The sequence below is a fragment of the Pygocentrus nattereri genome, chromosome 9 (genome assembly GCF_015220715.1).
Source record: "Pygocentrus nattereri isolate fPygNat1 chromosome 9, fPygNat1.pri, whole genome shotgun sequence".
Taxonomy (NCBI): Eukaryota; Metazoa; Chordata; class Actinopteri; order Characiformes; family Serrasalmidae; genus Pygocentrus; species Pygocentrus nattereri.
Genome location: NC_051219.1, coordinates 10,902,641 through 10,918,615, shown reverse-complemented (window position 1 = coordinate 10,918,615; position 15,975 = coordinate 10,902,641). Strand labels below are relative to the sequence as shown.

Sequence of the window (15,975 nt, the reverse complement as noted above, 5' to 3'; positions counted from 1 at the left end):
GCTGCTCGCCACCGGCTGGAGGGGCGGGGCTAAGCGCGCTACGCTGATTGGCTGCGATTTGAAGCGTTAGGAGGTGTGCCCGTCGCTGGTTGGCTGAAACACGCGTCAATCAAAAGCCCAGCCTTCGTTGTCGTTTTCTTTCTCTTTGCTGAACTTGAGTCTCAATGTCACCGCATTCAGACCGGGTTAAAGCGCCTGGTCTGACCAAAGGCCGTTATCCGCGATCGGTGCGCTGTACAGGCCTCTCCTGTGACTGCATACGGTTAACAGTAACAGTGAACTGTAGATAGATAGATAGATAGATAGATAGATAGATAGATAGATAGATAGATAGATAGATAGATAGATAGATAGATAGGTGGATGGGTCAGTGGGTGGGTGGATTTATAGATAGATAGATAGATAGATAGATAGATAGATAGATAGATAGATAGATAGATAGATAGATAGATGGGTGGATGGGTCAGTGGGTGGGTGGATTTATGGATGGGTGGATAGATAGATAGATAGATAGGTAGATAGATAGATAGATAGATAGATAGATAGATAGATAGATAGATAGATAGATAGATAGATAGATAGATAGATAGATGGGTGGATGGGTCAGTGGGTGGGTGGATTTATAGATAGATAGATAGATAGATAGATAGATAGATAGATAGATAGATAGATAGATAGATAGATAGATAGATAGATGGGTCAGTGGGTGGGTGGATTTATGGATGGGTGGATGGATAGATAGATAGATAGATAGATAGATAGATAGATAGATAGATAGATAGATAGATAGATAGATAGATAGATAGATAGATGGATGGATGGATGGATGGATGGATGGATGGATGGATGGATGGATAGAAACAGAATTGTGTGTGTACATCATGCAACTTCTAAAAAAATTATTTATTGGAGATAAAGATTTAATCAAAACCTTTATCACCCATGTAAAACAGTCGTTCATGCCTAAGCCTAATAGTTGGTTGAGCAGCCCTTATCAGTAACAACTGCAATCAAACGTTTGTGATCACTTGCGATGAGTCTTCTACATGGCAGTGGAGGAATTCTGGCCCACTCTGTTTTGTAGAACTGTTTTAATTTGGCTACATTGGAGTGTTTTCCAGCACGAACTGACCATTTAAGGTCTCGCCACGGCATCTCGATGGGATTCAAGTCAGGACTTTGACTAGGCCACTCCAATACCTTAATTTAGTTTGTTTTAAGCCATTCAGAGATGAACTTGCTTGTGTATTTTGGATCATTGTCCTGCTGCATTACCAAACTATGCGCTTGAGCGTTAGGTCACAAACCGACAGACGGACATTCTCCTTCAGGATTTTCTGATATAGACCAAGTCGTCCAGGTTCTGTAGAAGCAAAGCAGCCTTAGACCATCACACTACCGCCACCATGTTTCACTGCTGGTATGATGTTCTTATGGTGGAATGCGACGTTAGCATTACACCAGATGTAACGAGACCCACATCTTATAAAAAAATCCACCTTTGACTCATCAGTTCATAGAATATAACCCCAAAGGTCTTGGGGTCATCTAGATGTTTTTTGGCAATTGCGAGACGAGCCGTTGAGGTCGTTTTGTTCAGCAGTGATTTGCCCCTTGCAACTGAGCTGTGGATGCTATTTTGTGTACATTGTACATTGTGTACATTGACCTTATCTGAGGCAAGTGAAGCCCACAGTTCTTTAGATGTTTGTCTATGAATCTCTTTAGAACAGGACACCATGCGCTGCCAGACAGGTTCTATTTAAGTGACGCTTAGAATCAACAGGTCTGGCAATAATCATGCCTGGGTGTGGCTAGTGAAGTGACCCAGTGGTCAATTGAATTAGTAGTTATGGGGACTATTACTTTTTCACATAGGGCCATGTTGGGCTGAAACGCGTTTTTCCATTTCAGTAAATGAAGTAATCATTCAGAAACAGCATTTTGTTTACTTGAGCTATCTTTGTGTAATATGTAAAGTAGTAAGTAGTTTGACGATCCGAAATATTCGACTGTTACAAATATGCAAAATGGAGCAGGGGGGTGGGGGGGGCAAATACTTGTACACATCACTGCACACACACACACACACACACACACACACACACACACACATATATATATATATATATATATATATATATATATATATATTCTTTTTATAGTATTATTTTCTTTTTTAAAGCTGCACTATGTAAAAAGTCCTCTTGTGAAATGTGTAGTTGTGTGCACTGTGTGGAAGAAAATCTTTGTAATATCAGTTGTGCTTCGGTCCCCATCCTTGAGGGGATGAATCTGATGACTGCGAGTGCATTGAAACAGGATGTGAGTGCATCTACTATCTACTACTGTCATCATATCTTCATCAGTATAATGTTGATTTTGTATTTCAGACCTAAATATCGAGCCGGACCTTCTTTCTGAGCCTGTGTGATGTTAATACACAAAGATACATGAATGGGTCTGGAAAACTCCCAACTTGACCCCTCTGACTTTGAAATAATCATGTCAGGCTTTAGAGGGCGACTCATAGCAGCTCACGGTCGTCATATTTTAGTGTTTTTACTCTCAAGACTCAGTAATGCTACTCCATTCAGTTTTAACACATACAGAACATGCATAGTGCTGCTAATGCTAGTCTTTTGAACACTTTTGCATATTTAATAAAATAATTGTTATCAAGTCATTCTGAATGACTCATTCTGAGAAGATTATGGCCTAAAATGTTTTCTTATTGTGGCGAAATACATGTAGGGCTTTGTGAGCCCCCAAAGAGATCTACTTCTATTTTACCATCACCAACATTACAAATAAAAACCTAGAGGTCACATGGTTCACTGGTCATTTTGGACAGTAAATAGACTGGCTATATATGTGTTAGAGACATAGAGACCCCTGGTTCCTATCACCACCACTCTAAGCAGTCTGCAACCTTTTTTACAATGAACCATTTTTCATCAAACCGCGCTGACTGGCTGTATTTCTCAGTGACTGAATTATGAAGACATTTTAAAAAGTAGCCAAAATATCCCTTTAATGTTGTATCTTCCTTTACAACCCATGTGTCAAGCTCAAGGCCCGTGGACCAGATCAGGCCCACGACACGATCCTCCCCGGCCCACAAAGGTATTTTCGTTTTCTCTTAATATTAGCTCGTTTCACAATGCCCTGCACTACAGTCCCCAGCATGCACTGCAACATAATGTGCTCCGACTCTCCCACCCCAACAACAGTCTATGGGACAGCGGTTACACCTCAATTCCACACAATTCCACACCAGACCTACCACCAAACACACTCACTGCCAGTTTAAACATTGAACATCAGCTCAGTAGCTCAGAAATTGAGTCTGAACTTGCAGCAAAGAAAAGACAAGAGCTTTACAACAGGTCACAACAAGTCCGAATCAAATGCGAAGCACTGTAGCTCCTCTAACACTGCAGTTTGACTCATGTCTGATATATGGCCTGTTATGCTCTTCAGCCCACGTTTGACCATTAACTACACTCAGTTTCCATGATGATCTGGAGAAAGTGTTTATTAAAGGACTCCTGCTTTGCTCAGACAAACACAGCCCCCAGTCCACCCCTCCATATAACCTCAATAAGGACTTGTTGCAGAGAAACACAGGCTGGGCTCTGGCCTTTGTTTGGTTTGACACTTTGGCAGAGGAAATGTTGCTCCACAGTTGCATACTTGGTCACGCTGCTTGCTAAATAAGGCCTCCCTCTCGCGGCTCCTGCAGGCATCGGTGTGGCTCTTTGTGAAAACACACAGAGGTTTCTCAGGATGTGTGACGGCGGGAGCCAACAGATTCCTTTGCCTTGTATGGGTAAAGGCCTCTGAGCCTGGCTGTTGACCTTATTGGCTGAGTCAGGAACAAGGGAGGTGGTGAAAAGACGCTGAAACGTTAAACAAACGTCCCGGGCCGCCCGAGGAGCAGCACCCGAGACCGAGGCTCACTCTGAAGCTGTTATCACTCCAGAACGAGGTGAGCTTTTACGCTGATGCTGGCTTTCACCCCTTTAACCTGCAGGCTTATTACCCTCGTAACGTTTAGGCTTATTATTAAACACTGCAAATGGTTGGTTATTACAGAAGTGCGTGGCTGGAAAAGGATCATAAATGGAGCTGCTTGGAGCCAATGGAGCCAAGCTTTGTTTGGGAGATTAACTCTTACAGACTCATTATTCATGCATTAAGACTAATAACTCAATAAGTACTAGAAACTATTCAGTAATGAAGCTGATATGTAAGTTGTGCATTATGCGTTGATGAGAGTGAGGATCTTCATCGGTGTCAATGTTTGATAACATGGTATTGCAAGAAGTGTGATGTCATTTGCAGGGTTGGGATGTTAACAGAATACAAGTAATTATAATATCCCTTGAAAATATGGTAATTAAGTATCTATAATTAGTCCAAGACATTTTGAATAGGCCATATTCAGAGTAAAGTTATGTTTTTAGAGGAATACATTTTGGAATACATAAAAAAGAAGACGGATTTAACAAACAGCATCTTTCCACACAGTGTAATTCTACTAAAGCCTGAGTAGACAGATAAATCAATGTGAAGAGCCAGCTATTTATCGCAGTGTTTAGCTCTGTTAAGGGATGATGGAACTGAACAGTGTCCTCACTGGTGTTGTACTGGGCTCATGGCCTCATGTTACATACATTTCATAAACTAAAATGAATGAAATGTATGTGAATTACAAAATGATGGCAGCAGTTATCAAGAGCTATTCTATGGGAATTGTAAACAGCATCGCTTTTTATGCACTGTAATGCATTAAGAACAGTGCATACTGTATTCAGCGCTTTCTCACAGTATTCTGCTCAACTCTGGTCATCTGTATGAAGGTCAGTTTGATTGGTATGTTGTTATTGTAAAGTATTGTAAGTAGCACAGCATTAAAACGTGAAGAACAGTGTTTTGTATGTGCTCTCTGTTTTGGCTGGGATCAGAAAAGTAGGAAATATTGTGGTTGTACATCACATCGCTGTCCAAAAACCTTTTTTTCTACATCATTTGAGCTGCCCTTTAGATTGTGTTCAAATATCATGATGAACCAATGGACCAATAGGAATGCTCCAAAACTGCGTGGAAAAAAAAATCTCTTCACACTAACTTACATTAAACGTTAAGAAGGTTTAAACCCTCTCCTTTTTTACTTTGGTCAGTGACAATATCCATATTATCTCAATGACCAGCCAGCCCCACTAAAGTGGTGTTCAAATATACATACAAACAAACATGAAAAACATAGAAACAGTGGTTGTACAGAAGCTTGAGAAAACTTTTTAAGTTTTCACTCAGCTTCAGAGGCTGTGATGAGTTTAGGCTGATAAGCTGCTGCTGGTCTCAGCCAGGAGCTGTTCCTGTAGTGTTTTACACTGTTTCCATCATCGCTGTCGGAATGAAACCTCCAAAAAAGCAACTTTATGGACGTTTTAACTTTTGAAGTAGTTAATGTAACAAGACTTTCTTTTGGCCCATCTCATCATAAAATTTTGACACAGTGTAAATGACAGCTAGAGATTTTTAAATGGCAAAATGGCAAAAAGGGTTTTATTCTGACACCAGTGTAATATTATTACATAATTACATAGTAAGTTACATTTGCATTCAATTTGCGCTCTTTTCTTTTCTTGGTTTCCATTTATTTCAGCGATGAATGTAAATGAATTTTTTGCTTTCTGCAAAACAAGAACTTTTCACCAAATTTAACTTAAATATCTCCTCTCTAGCAACAAACACTAACAGAATCTGCACTTCCAACAGAATTTAAAAGCTTTTTTTCAATGAGCCACGAGTGAGAAATGAGCATAATTCTCTGTCTCTCACTCTCTCTCTCTCTCTCTCTCTCTCTCTCTCTCTCTCTCTCTCTCTGTCTCTCACTCTCTCTCTCTCTCTCTCTCTCTCTCTCTCTCTCTCTCTCTCTCTCTCTCTCTCTCTCTCTCTGGGTGGGTACAATGGCCCACCCTCTCACCCATCATTGAGAACAATGGTATTTATGTTAGTTCAGCCTTCCTTAAACTGGCGGCCACAGCCCACTGGGAGGCCACAGGGGGGTACTGAGGGGGCTGCAGAACAGTCGTAGAAGTTGTATCTCTACTTATTTGTTATTATATACTAATCAAAAATACTAATTTTGTCAGTATTTAGATTATATGCATGAAAGTCAAACAAACCTGCAGGGATGTCATTTTTATTAAAGTGGAAATGATAAACACATTTGAATCAGTGTTCTTACAATGGTGGTCCTTTAATGGGTGGGCTTTGGTGGGGGGGGGTAAAATTGTACAGACGAGCTTCAATCTGTAACTGTAAACTTGTGTTGTGTCTAAATGACTCCAGTTCTGTTGTGGATTTGGTTCTAGATCCAGTCTCTACTCTGAGAAGTGTTTTCATTAACTGCTCTTCATTTTTATTAAAAGGCCAGACGTCTTCAGCCAGGATGTCCGCAGCCAAGCGCGCCAAGGGGAAGACCACGAAGAAGCGCCCCCAGCGGGCGACTTCCAACGTCTTCGCCATGTTCGACCAGTCGCAGATCCAGGAGTTCAAGGAGGCCTTTAACATGATCGACCAGAACCGAGACGGCTTCATCGACAAGGAGGACCTGCACGACATGCTGGCCTCTCTCGGTAACTGAGGAGAGGAGCAATGCAGCATGAGTCTCTCTCTCTCTCTCTCTCTCTCTCTCTCTCTATCTATCTCTCTATCGCATCTCTCTCAATCTCTCTCACTCTCACACTCTTTCTCTCTATCACATTTCTCTATCTCTCTCTCTCTATCGCATCTCTCTATCTCTCTCTATTGCATCTCTCTCAATCTCTCTCACTCTCAGACTCTCTCTCACTCTCACACACTCTCTATCGCATCTCTCTATCTCTATCTCACATCTCTCTATCTCTCTCTATTGCATCTCTCTATCTCTATCTCACATCTCTCTATCTCTCTCTATTGCATCTCTCTCAATCTCTCTCACTCTCAGACTTTCCCTCTAACTCTCAAACACTCTTTATCACTTTTTTCTATCTCACTCTCTATCACATCTCTCTCTCAAACTCTCTCGCTCTGTCTCACTCACACACTCTATTGCATTTCTCTCTCTCTCTCTCTCTCTCTCTCTCTCTCTCTCTCTCTCACACACACACTCTCTCTTTCACACTCTCTCTCTTGCATTTCTCTATCTATCTCTCCCTCTATCACATCTCTCTATCTTGCTCTATCGCATTTCTCTCTCTCTCTGTCTCTCTCTCTCTGTCTCTCTCTCTCTCTCTGTCTCTCTCTCTCTGTCTCTCTATCTCTCTCTCTCTGTCTCTCTCTCTCTCTCTCTGTCTCTCTCTCTCTGTCTCTCTCTCTCTCTCTCTCTCTCTCTCTCAAGAATTCAAGAGTTTGAGCTCATTCAACAGAAATGATTCTTTAAAGCACCAACTATTAACAGGTTTTTTAGGGAGCCAAAAGCGGTTCTCCTATGGCATCACTTAAAGAACCCTTTCCGGCATTTAAGGTTCTGCCTGTGTGTTTCAGGAAAGAACCCCTCAGACGAGTATCTGGAGGGCATGATGAGTGAGGCTCCGGGTCCCATTAACTTCACCATGTTCCTCACCATGTTTGGGGAGCGGCTCAACGGGACGGACCCCGAGGAGGTCATACGGAACGCCTTCACCTGCTTCGACGAGGACGGCTCAGGTAGGCCTGGCGCTGATGGAATGATATCACATTGTTGTTGGTTGACCGACTGTGGCTGATGACTGACTGTGCTGCAGGAGAACCAGGGCCTCCTCCTCACCATCACCAACCCGCTCTCCTGTTCACTTGTGTCAACTGCAACACTCTCAGTTACATCACTGTGCCATTCAGATGTACCAGCATTGAGATAGGATGAGGCTGTTTCAGCTCACTCCCACTCATAGACCGCCTCAGTCAGAGACCGCCTCAGTCAGAGACCGCCTCAGTCAGAGACCGCCTCAGTCAGAGACCGCCTCTACCAGTGCAGTTTCTAAAGCTTTACCATCCAGTCTTCAAACAGAGATCCTCTTGGCTTTCATTTGGTTTTATTTTATTTCTAAATTGTAAACACTGTTTAACCAGAGGAGGATGGGTCTCCCCTTGTGAGTCTTGGTTCCTCCCAAGGTTTCTTCCTCCAGACTGAGGGAGTTTTTCCTCGCCACCGTCGCCTCTGACTTGCTCACTGGGGGAAATATGTTGTAACTGTATGTTTTCAAACTTCTGTAAAGCTGCTTTGTGAGAACATCGTTGTAAAAAGCGCTATACAAATAAACTTGAACTGAATTGAACTGGGAAGTTTAAAAGCGGAGTGAACACATTTTTCCTCCTTAGCCTAAATGGAGTCGATCAGCCGAGACTTGGTGTCCAAAGTCTGCCTTTTTCAGTTGTGCACTGGAACTACGAGGCTGACGTAGCTAACAAGTGGAAACAGCATGTCTGAATGACCACACCCTTCCCTCCCTCTCTCTTTTTCTAACACAAACCGCATTGAGTTGTTAAGCAGCTTCAGGTAGAACTGCTGGAGAGTTGCTTTCCCCAGACATCCTCCCCAGAGTGAGGTGGAAGCCAATGACGTGGCAGAAAATTTGGGGTGGCATCTGGGGTGGCCAATCAGATTTTTGGGGGGGGGGGGTTATTGGCCATCTCTGCCACCCCTTTAAAATCATGCATGTTGCTCAGTTATGATGTGGCACAGCTTAAATTGGTCTCACTTTATGTGGATAGACCACCACAGTCCACTATAGATTACATACAGATGTTCAAACAGTGACCAGGGTGAGGTTTGGGTTTAAGTTTTGGGATGAGGTTAACATCAGCGTAAGGATTCGAGCGAAAATTATGGTCAATTTAGTAGATATTTAGTTGAATGTAACTATAAAGTAAATGAAGTATCTACAAAGTATCTAAAGTGGACTTTCCAAATAAAGTGTTACCCCTGGGCACAAAATAATTAAGTCATAGCCAAAACCTTTGTAAGGCATGAGAACAAGATAATTAAGCCTTGGCCAGGACTTAGTAAGGCATGGGAATGAGATAATTCAATTGAAGACAGGACTTAGTAAGGCGTGGGACCTAATTAAGTTGTGGACATGAGTAAGGCATGGGAACAAGATACTAATGCATGGCCATGACTTTGTAAGGCATGGGAATGAGATCATGACTTATTAAACTGTGGTCAAGGCTTAATTATGATTTTCTCACACTTTACTAAGTCCTGGCCATGACTTAATTATCTTGTTCCCATGCCTTACTAAGTCATGGCCACACATTATTTTTATTCATACAGGATGTCACCAGCAGAGCTCCATATACAGCTGAAATACCAACCTACACAAAACAGTCCTCCATCTGGAAATCTGAAACACTCTTCTGATCTTTCACTCGTCTAACCCTGCAGGGTTTATCCACGAGGACCATCTCCGTGAGCTGCTGACCACCATGGGCGACCGCTTCACCGATGAGGAGGTCGATGAGCTTTTCCGTGAAGCGCCAATTGACAAGAAAGGAAACTTCAACTACACAGAGTTCACCCGCATCCTCAAGCACGGCGCCAAAGACAAGGACGACATCTAGACACCAGGCCCAGCTGGTGTCCTACAGGTGTCCTACAGGAGCTCGGCTGAGATCAGGCACAGTTCTCAGAGTAAAAATGCCCATCTGGAATCCAATGTGGTTGTTTATATCCTGATCAATACAATTACTGCCTATTGAGGTGGGAAGACGTGGTCCCAAATCAACACTTTTACCCTGAGAATTCTTCTGCAGTTCACTGCAGTTCAAAATGATGTTCATTTTGATGTATTTTCTTGTAGCATTTTTCTTGTAGAAGACTTAAAGCCAGTCATAATTCTAGTCTATAATTGTTTCCTCAAGCTTGAACACCTCAGTCAAACGACATGCTCTGTTCATTTTCTAAGTAAAAATAAATTTACATAAGTTTCACGTTTTTTTCTGCTAATTTTAGTGCACAATTTCTTTGCTTTGAGTTTAACACACTGGAAAAAATAAAACATAACACTTTCTAAAAATTATTTTCCCAATATGTTAATAATAGTAATTGTGCATTAAAGTGTGGGTAGAGGATGTGTTCACTTATTTTCACTAAGAAAATCGGTAACACTTTACTGTAGGGCGCTGTTCATAAGGCTACATGACACCTACATAAGCTTGTCATGACAGCTGACATAACCCTACATAAATGTTTATAAACACTCATTCCAATAGGCGTCGTTCGCTATAATGGTTATGTTTGCCAATTTTCATCAAAGCTACGTAGGTTGCCTTTACGACAGATGACGCCTGTATTTATAAACAGTTATGTAGAGTTATGTCATTTGCCATTGCAAGCTTATGTAGGTGTCATGTAGTCTTATGAAGAGCGCCCTACAGTAAAGTGTTACGAGAAAAATCAACGAAACGTCATTTGACCAGGGGTGCCCAAACTTTTACCGTAAGCGGGTGCTGAGTCAATGTATTTTCTTTCCTGTGCAACAGATGAATTAGACAGAAATTAGGATGAAAAAAGCAGTTTAGCACTGAACTAAGGATGAATTTTTAATGGAAAAGACTCATTGATGTGTAAGTTTGTCCACAGTTAGTCTTAATATCTGTCTATAAACCCATATCTGAGCAGCTTTAGGAATGTGGGCGCTTAGTCCATCTTGTCTATGCTAATCATTTCATACTAAAAGGCAAATCCAAAAAAGGTTCACCAATGTCACTTGTACAGAAGGTATACTGAACCCAACCTCTCTCTCCCTCTCTCTCTCTCCCTCTCTCTCTCTCTCTCTCTCTCTCTCTCTCTCTCTCACTAAAGTCCTTACAGAATACAAGGATTAGGATTCAATAAAGCAACACAGCTTTGGTGTCCACAGTCCACCATTGTTGTTGAGAATGAGATAAAGCTTCTTGTGACTGTTTGAGCCTCTACGATTAGCTTTCCTGTTCGCTCTGAGCGCTCATGGCATTTTTCCAAAAGCACCACAGGATTTGCCTCACTTTGACAAATCTGGCATGGGAACCAGGGCAACTAGGACTCAAATAAGACCTGAGAAGCAACCAGATGGATGTATAACAGGGCCGCTGTCGGTTAAGACAGTTTTCCACTGCACAATATACCAAAACGATTGGAACCAAAAAAAACCAAAAAAACTGGAATGGTGTTTTTTCCGTTTGCCATCGTCCCAGTTTTGAAAGTTCCAGTTCATGGTTTGGTACCTGCTCAAGACTGGTACCAACAATACTCAAGGGAGTTCTCCTCTGTCTTTGTTAAGACTTCCCTGCTGAAAGGTCCAAACTGGCCTAGACTGGTCTATGCTGGTTTAGCTGTTTCCATTCCTGCCGGCCAGTGTCCAAAACACAACATATGCTGGTTTTGCTGGTGACCAGCCATGCTGATCCGTACACTTCAGTATTCCGTACACTAGTTTGTGTGATAAAAAACACGTTCTTAACATTTGTCAACGATACATCTGTGACACTGTCATATATCCTGGTCCCCACCAAATCGGTTGGTAAGACCATCTGGGTTTGGACATCAAAACCTTAGCAAATCTGTGTAAATACGGAATACCGACGGTACATTTATGGCATTTGGCAGACCCTTTTATCCAGAGCGACTTACAGTTTGATCATTTATACACAGGTAGGCGAAGGTGGTGTTAAGAGTCTTGCCCAAGGACTCTTATTGGTGTAGTGTAGGGTGTTTGTCCAAACAGGGGATTGAACCCCAGGCTACAGCGTAGAAAGCAGAGGTGTTACCCACTACACTAACCAACCACGGTACAAACCGATGCCACAGATGATTCATTATATCCTGTATGACTTCAGGTTTTTCCACAATAACTACAGAAACGTGAAAAGTGCCGAGGTGCTGTAGGGAATGCAGTGCTCTGACGTTAGGCTGTTTTATCTAGCAGGCCTGCAGCTGAAGCTAACAACAACAACTTAGCACATTCTTTACTGTTTCAGTCTCAAACTACTGTTAAATGACCAATACGTACCCAAGGATGTAAGCCAGGACGATATTTCGATGTGTTAATTGCTGTGTTTAGAATTATACCTGTGTATACTGTCTGCTAAAGTGAAGTAAGCTAGGTAGGAAGCTGAAGCTATGGCTATTAGCATTTATGCTAGCCTCCAATGAGCAAGATTTCTGGTGCTATTTTCACTCTTCACAGAAAAATATGAGTTTTACTTGATTCTACAGCCGATTCCACGTATTAGTGACTCTCGTTTCTCATGTCAGTAGCTGTAGCTTTAAGCTAAGCTAGTCAGTAGGCTAGACAGCTAATTAGCCGAATAGGAGACGTTACAGTGGCAGGTTCTGCTCCACTTTGGGTCAGTCAAAAATGCCTTTAATAACACTTTCAGCCCTCTTTGAGCAGACATTGTAAAGAAATCTGCATGTGAAAAACCTTCCATGTACCTTCGGTACAGAATTACATCCCGAATGCAACATTTTTGAGTCTCTACTCAAATGCCTGTCTCTGTTTCTCTGGCTAAAGTTGCAGGGATTTGTCTGTAAAGTGTTTCTCTTTGTACTGTCGCCAGGGAGGTCTACTAAACAGGTCCAAAACTGACAAACAACAATGCGGGATATTCGCAGGAATTTTACACCCAGAGACGTTTGGCTGAATCAATGTCTGGACAAACAGTTAAAGCAACACTTCAGTGTGATTTTCAGCCCAATCTCTGCCTGCTGCGTCTGTAGCACATGGCTGATTAGCAAGGACAAAAAAGGACAATTCCCTGTCCTTGGAAAATGAACAGAAAAGGTATAGACTTAAAAACTATATACTAGAATCTAATGGGCAGTTTTTTCCCCCAAAAAAACACACTTTAATATAAACATTTCAGTGAATTCCTCAGTCAAATGAAGCTATAAAATCTGTTCATTGTTTCAGAGACTAGCTACGTGGTGATTTTACGTCGTAGCGGTAACAGAAAAAACCAGAACGCAGCAGGAACTGCTTCTAGATTCTGTTGTTTCAGTGTTGGAAAAAACACTATGTGGCCAAAAATATGAGGACACCCCACCTAATAAGTCGGTTACACCCACTGCTAACAGGGCGACAAAATCAAGCACATAGCCTTGCAATCTCCTTAGACACACGGTAGCAATAGAATGGGTTGTACTGAAGAGCTCAGTGACTTGAGCTAAATGATCCTACTTTTCTCATAATGTCAATTTATGAAATTTCTGTCCTGCTACAGCTGCCCTGGTCAACTGTAAGTGCTGTTATTATGCAATAAAATCATCTAGAACAAAAACAGCTCGACCATGAAGCGGTAGACCAAGCAAACGCACAAAATGTGGGGGCTCCTTAGTTCCAGTGAAGTGTGATGCTAATGCTACAGCATACAGAGACATTTTATACAGTTATATTCCTCCAGTTTTACGGCAACAATTTGAGGACGTTCCAGCATCAAATCAGGAATCCAACTCCTTATTAACAATCCCAGGCTTCTGATACACAATCCCAGGCTTATTATACATTAACCACAGGGACTTCAGTGCAAACTGGCTCTTCGGCTATGGAAGTGTGTAATAACACTTGCTGATTGGCTCTGGCCATTTAAGGGCTTCATGCCCATGGCTTTCAAATGGGATGTCCAGCAAGCTCATGTGGGTGTGATAGACAGTTCATAAGGCTACATGACATGCACATAAGTTTGCCATGATAACTGAACTGACTTAACCCTACATCTATGTTTATAAATGCGTATTCCAATCAGTCATAAAGGCTACTTTAGCTAACTTGGCAAATACAACCTTTATAGCAAATGACGTCTGTTGGAATAGGCATGTAGGTCTTTGTCAGTCGTCATGACAAGCTTATGTAGATGTCATGTAGCCTTATGAGCCGTACCCTACAGTAAAGTGTTACCGTGAGTTTTGAGTTGATGTGTTACCACTTCTTTGGTCTGTGATAACTGATGGTACAACAAACGTAGCAGATGAAGTTTGGGCTAAAAACCACTGAAGGGTTCCTTTTGATGCCAGCTGGAATGAGAATTAATAATTGGATTATGAGCTAATATGCTGCTCAATCCCAGCTTAGGTTATTGATTTTCACCTAAGATGGCAAATTTGGCATATCCTAGAAGGTTTAGCCCCAAGCCCTGAGAACACTAATGCTAGGCAGGGAGGGAGGCAGTCTGGCTGTGTTGGCTGAGCTTTGTACATTTCAGAAGTTCCCAAAGCACTTGTTCCAAATTTAGCTTGGTATTATTTACCCTTCAGAAATGACCAAAGGATTCCAGGCCTTATCTAAAATAAAACATTCCTCCAGTCGTTCTCTGTGTGCGAGCTTGCTTCAGTCATTCCGCCGTCTCTTCGGTACGTCCTTTTGGCACTAGAAATCACCAAAAATACATTTGGACAGAAACCTCTCACCACTAGGTCGACACAGAGAATCAATCAGTCTTGTTGAACAGAAGCTCAGGGCCAAGATTCAATGCCAAGCCAAGATGGCGAATGTAAACAAAGCCATGATGTGGACCTTGATAAGCAATAAATGCTTCCTGTAGCTCAGAGAAACGCCCTGTTTTGGAAACAGTGAGTCAATATGGTGAATATCTGAGACGTTAACTCATGCCAACAGCGCAGCAACCACTCCAATATACTAGCTCTAAAAGGCTTGGAACCACCTGACTTACTAATCATTGTTATTATACTCAATAATATCACGTAGTGTAGACAGAAATACTGTAAAATAGACAGTAAAAGGTTCTTTAAAGGTAATTCCGTGTTGTACCACACATTTCAAGTATTTAGGATCAGTAGTGATACATTATATTATCCTTTTATAACCATTTCTTTTCTCAGATTTGATCAATACTCGAGGTGTTCTGAATATTAAAGGGCCAATATCCTTTGTTTTTCTTGCATTTCAATTTCTACCCCTGATGTCCAGTTACAGCGTCTGGGAGGTTTTTTGTACCCCAAACACCATCATTCATTTTTCCAACCTCTTTTTGTCCATTTTAACTAACCAGCCTGTTTTTTGTTACTGCGCCTTTAAGTCTGATGTATGGCTGTTGTCAGAACAAAACCTTGTGTCTCCATTTTTGTCGTTTTTTAATTTTTGGCATAATTTGAAAATAACTTTTGGCCTTTACATTGTCTGTAGATTTCACGATGGATGGACCAAAAGAAATGGTCCAAAATGACTTGGGAAAAATTCTGGTTCCATTGACTTACATTTAAAGTGAAGTATGTTTTTTCCTTCTCCTGAAAAGCTACTATTTTGGAGATATGATGTTTTGTTCCGACAGCAACGATAAGTAAACGGACTTTGTTCTGATTGGCTGACCAGTATTGCACCTTGTTATAACTTCAACACTCCTTATAACATCAGTGTGAATGGGCGGGCCAAAATGTAAGCTGAACAGGCAGGTTTATGTAAATGAGAGGAGTGACGTCACAAAACAGCTCACAACAGGTTGTTTTGGCCGATTATTTTCCATACATAGATTGTATGTTTTAAAATTTGAACGAATTTATTTCCAAAAAGTGAGGAAAATGGAGTTTTATTTGAAATGTTCTCTTTAATAAACCTAGCAAACTTAACATAATAAACCCACATCACTGCATTTTAAATAAAACTTTATTATTTTCTCGTTGTTGTTGTAAAAGAAATACTTCCCACGACATCCCTACAGTCTACACATCATATTTTATAATCTAATCCTCATTTCTTTAAAATGTATCTGTAAAATATGAACCATCGAGAAGAAGAAGTCTGCCCTTTCTCCAGCGAAACAGGGTTAATGAGAGCAGTTCTGAATCTACAGCAAGAAAGCTGATCTGGGATCAGATGCCGCTATGCATTCGATCTGTGCTACAAAGCAAAACAAATCTGAGATCAGCGTTCCTGCAGTGGTTTAGTGGTCATTTCCCTGCTTTCAACACACCCGATTCACCATATCAGCTTATCGTCAAGGCCTTTA

The 15,975-nt window shown here is 41.5% G+C and overlaps 1 protein-coding gene across 1 annotated transcript; it reads left to right on the top strand.

Annotated features, from left to right (window-relative positions):
* The first annotated feature begins 3,793 nt into the window (after window positions 1-3,793).
* On the top strand, window positions 3,794-9,963 carry myl9a (myosin, light chain 9a, regulatory). Its single transcript, XM_017717908.2, has 4 exons — window positions 3,794-3,991; window positions 6,444-6,650; window positions 7,540-7,701; window positions 9,419-9,963. The coding sequence occupies exons 2-4, from the start codon at window positions 6,464-6,466 to the stop codon at window positions 9,592-9,594; spliced, it is 525 nt and encodes a 174-aa protein (XP_017573397.1). The 5' UTR covers window positions 3,794-3,991; window positions 6,444-6,463; the 3' UTR covers window positions 9,595-9,963.
* Window positions 9,964-15,975: the final 6,012 nt, after the last annotated feature.

Coding starts and splice junctions, on each gene's coding strand:
- myl9a (XM_017717908.2), top strand. CDS start 6,464: ATGTCCGCAGCCAAGCGCGCCAAGGGGAAGACCACGAAGAAGCGCCCC. Junction 6,651..7,539: donor CGACATGCTGGCCTCTCTCG/GTAACTGAGGAG, acceptor TGTGTGTTTCAG/GAAAGAACCCCTCAGACGAG. Junction 7,702..9,418: donor CTTCGACGAGGACGGCTCAG/GTAGGCCTGGCG, acceptor CTAACCCTGCAG/GGTTTATCCACGAGGACCAT.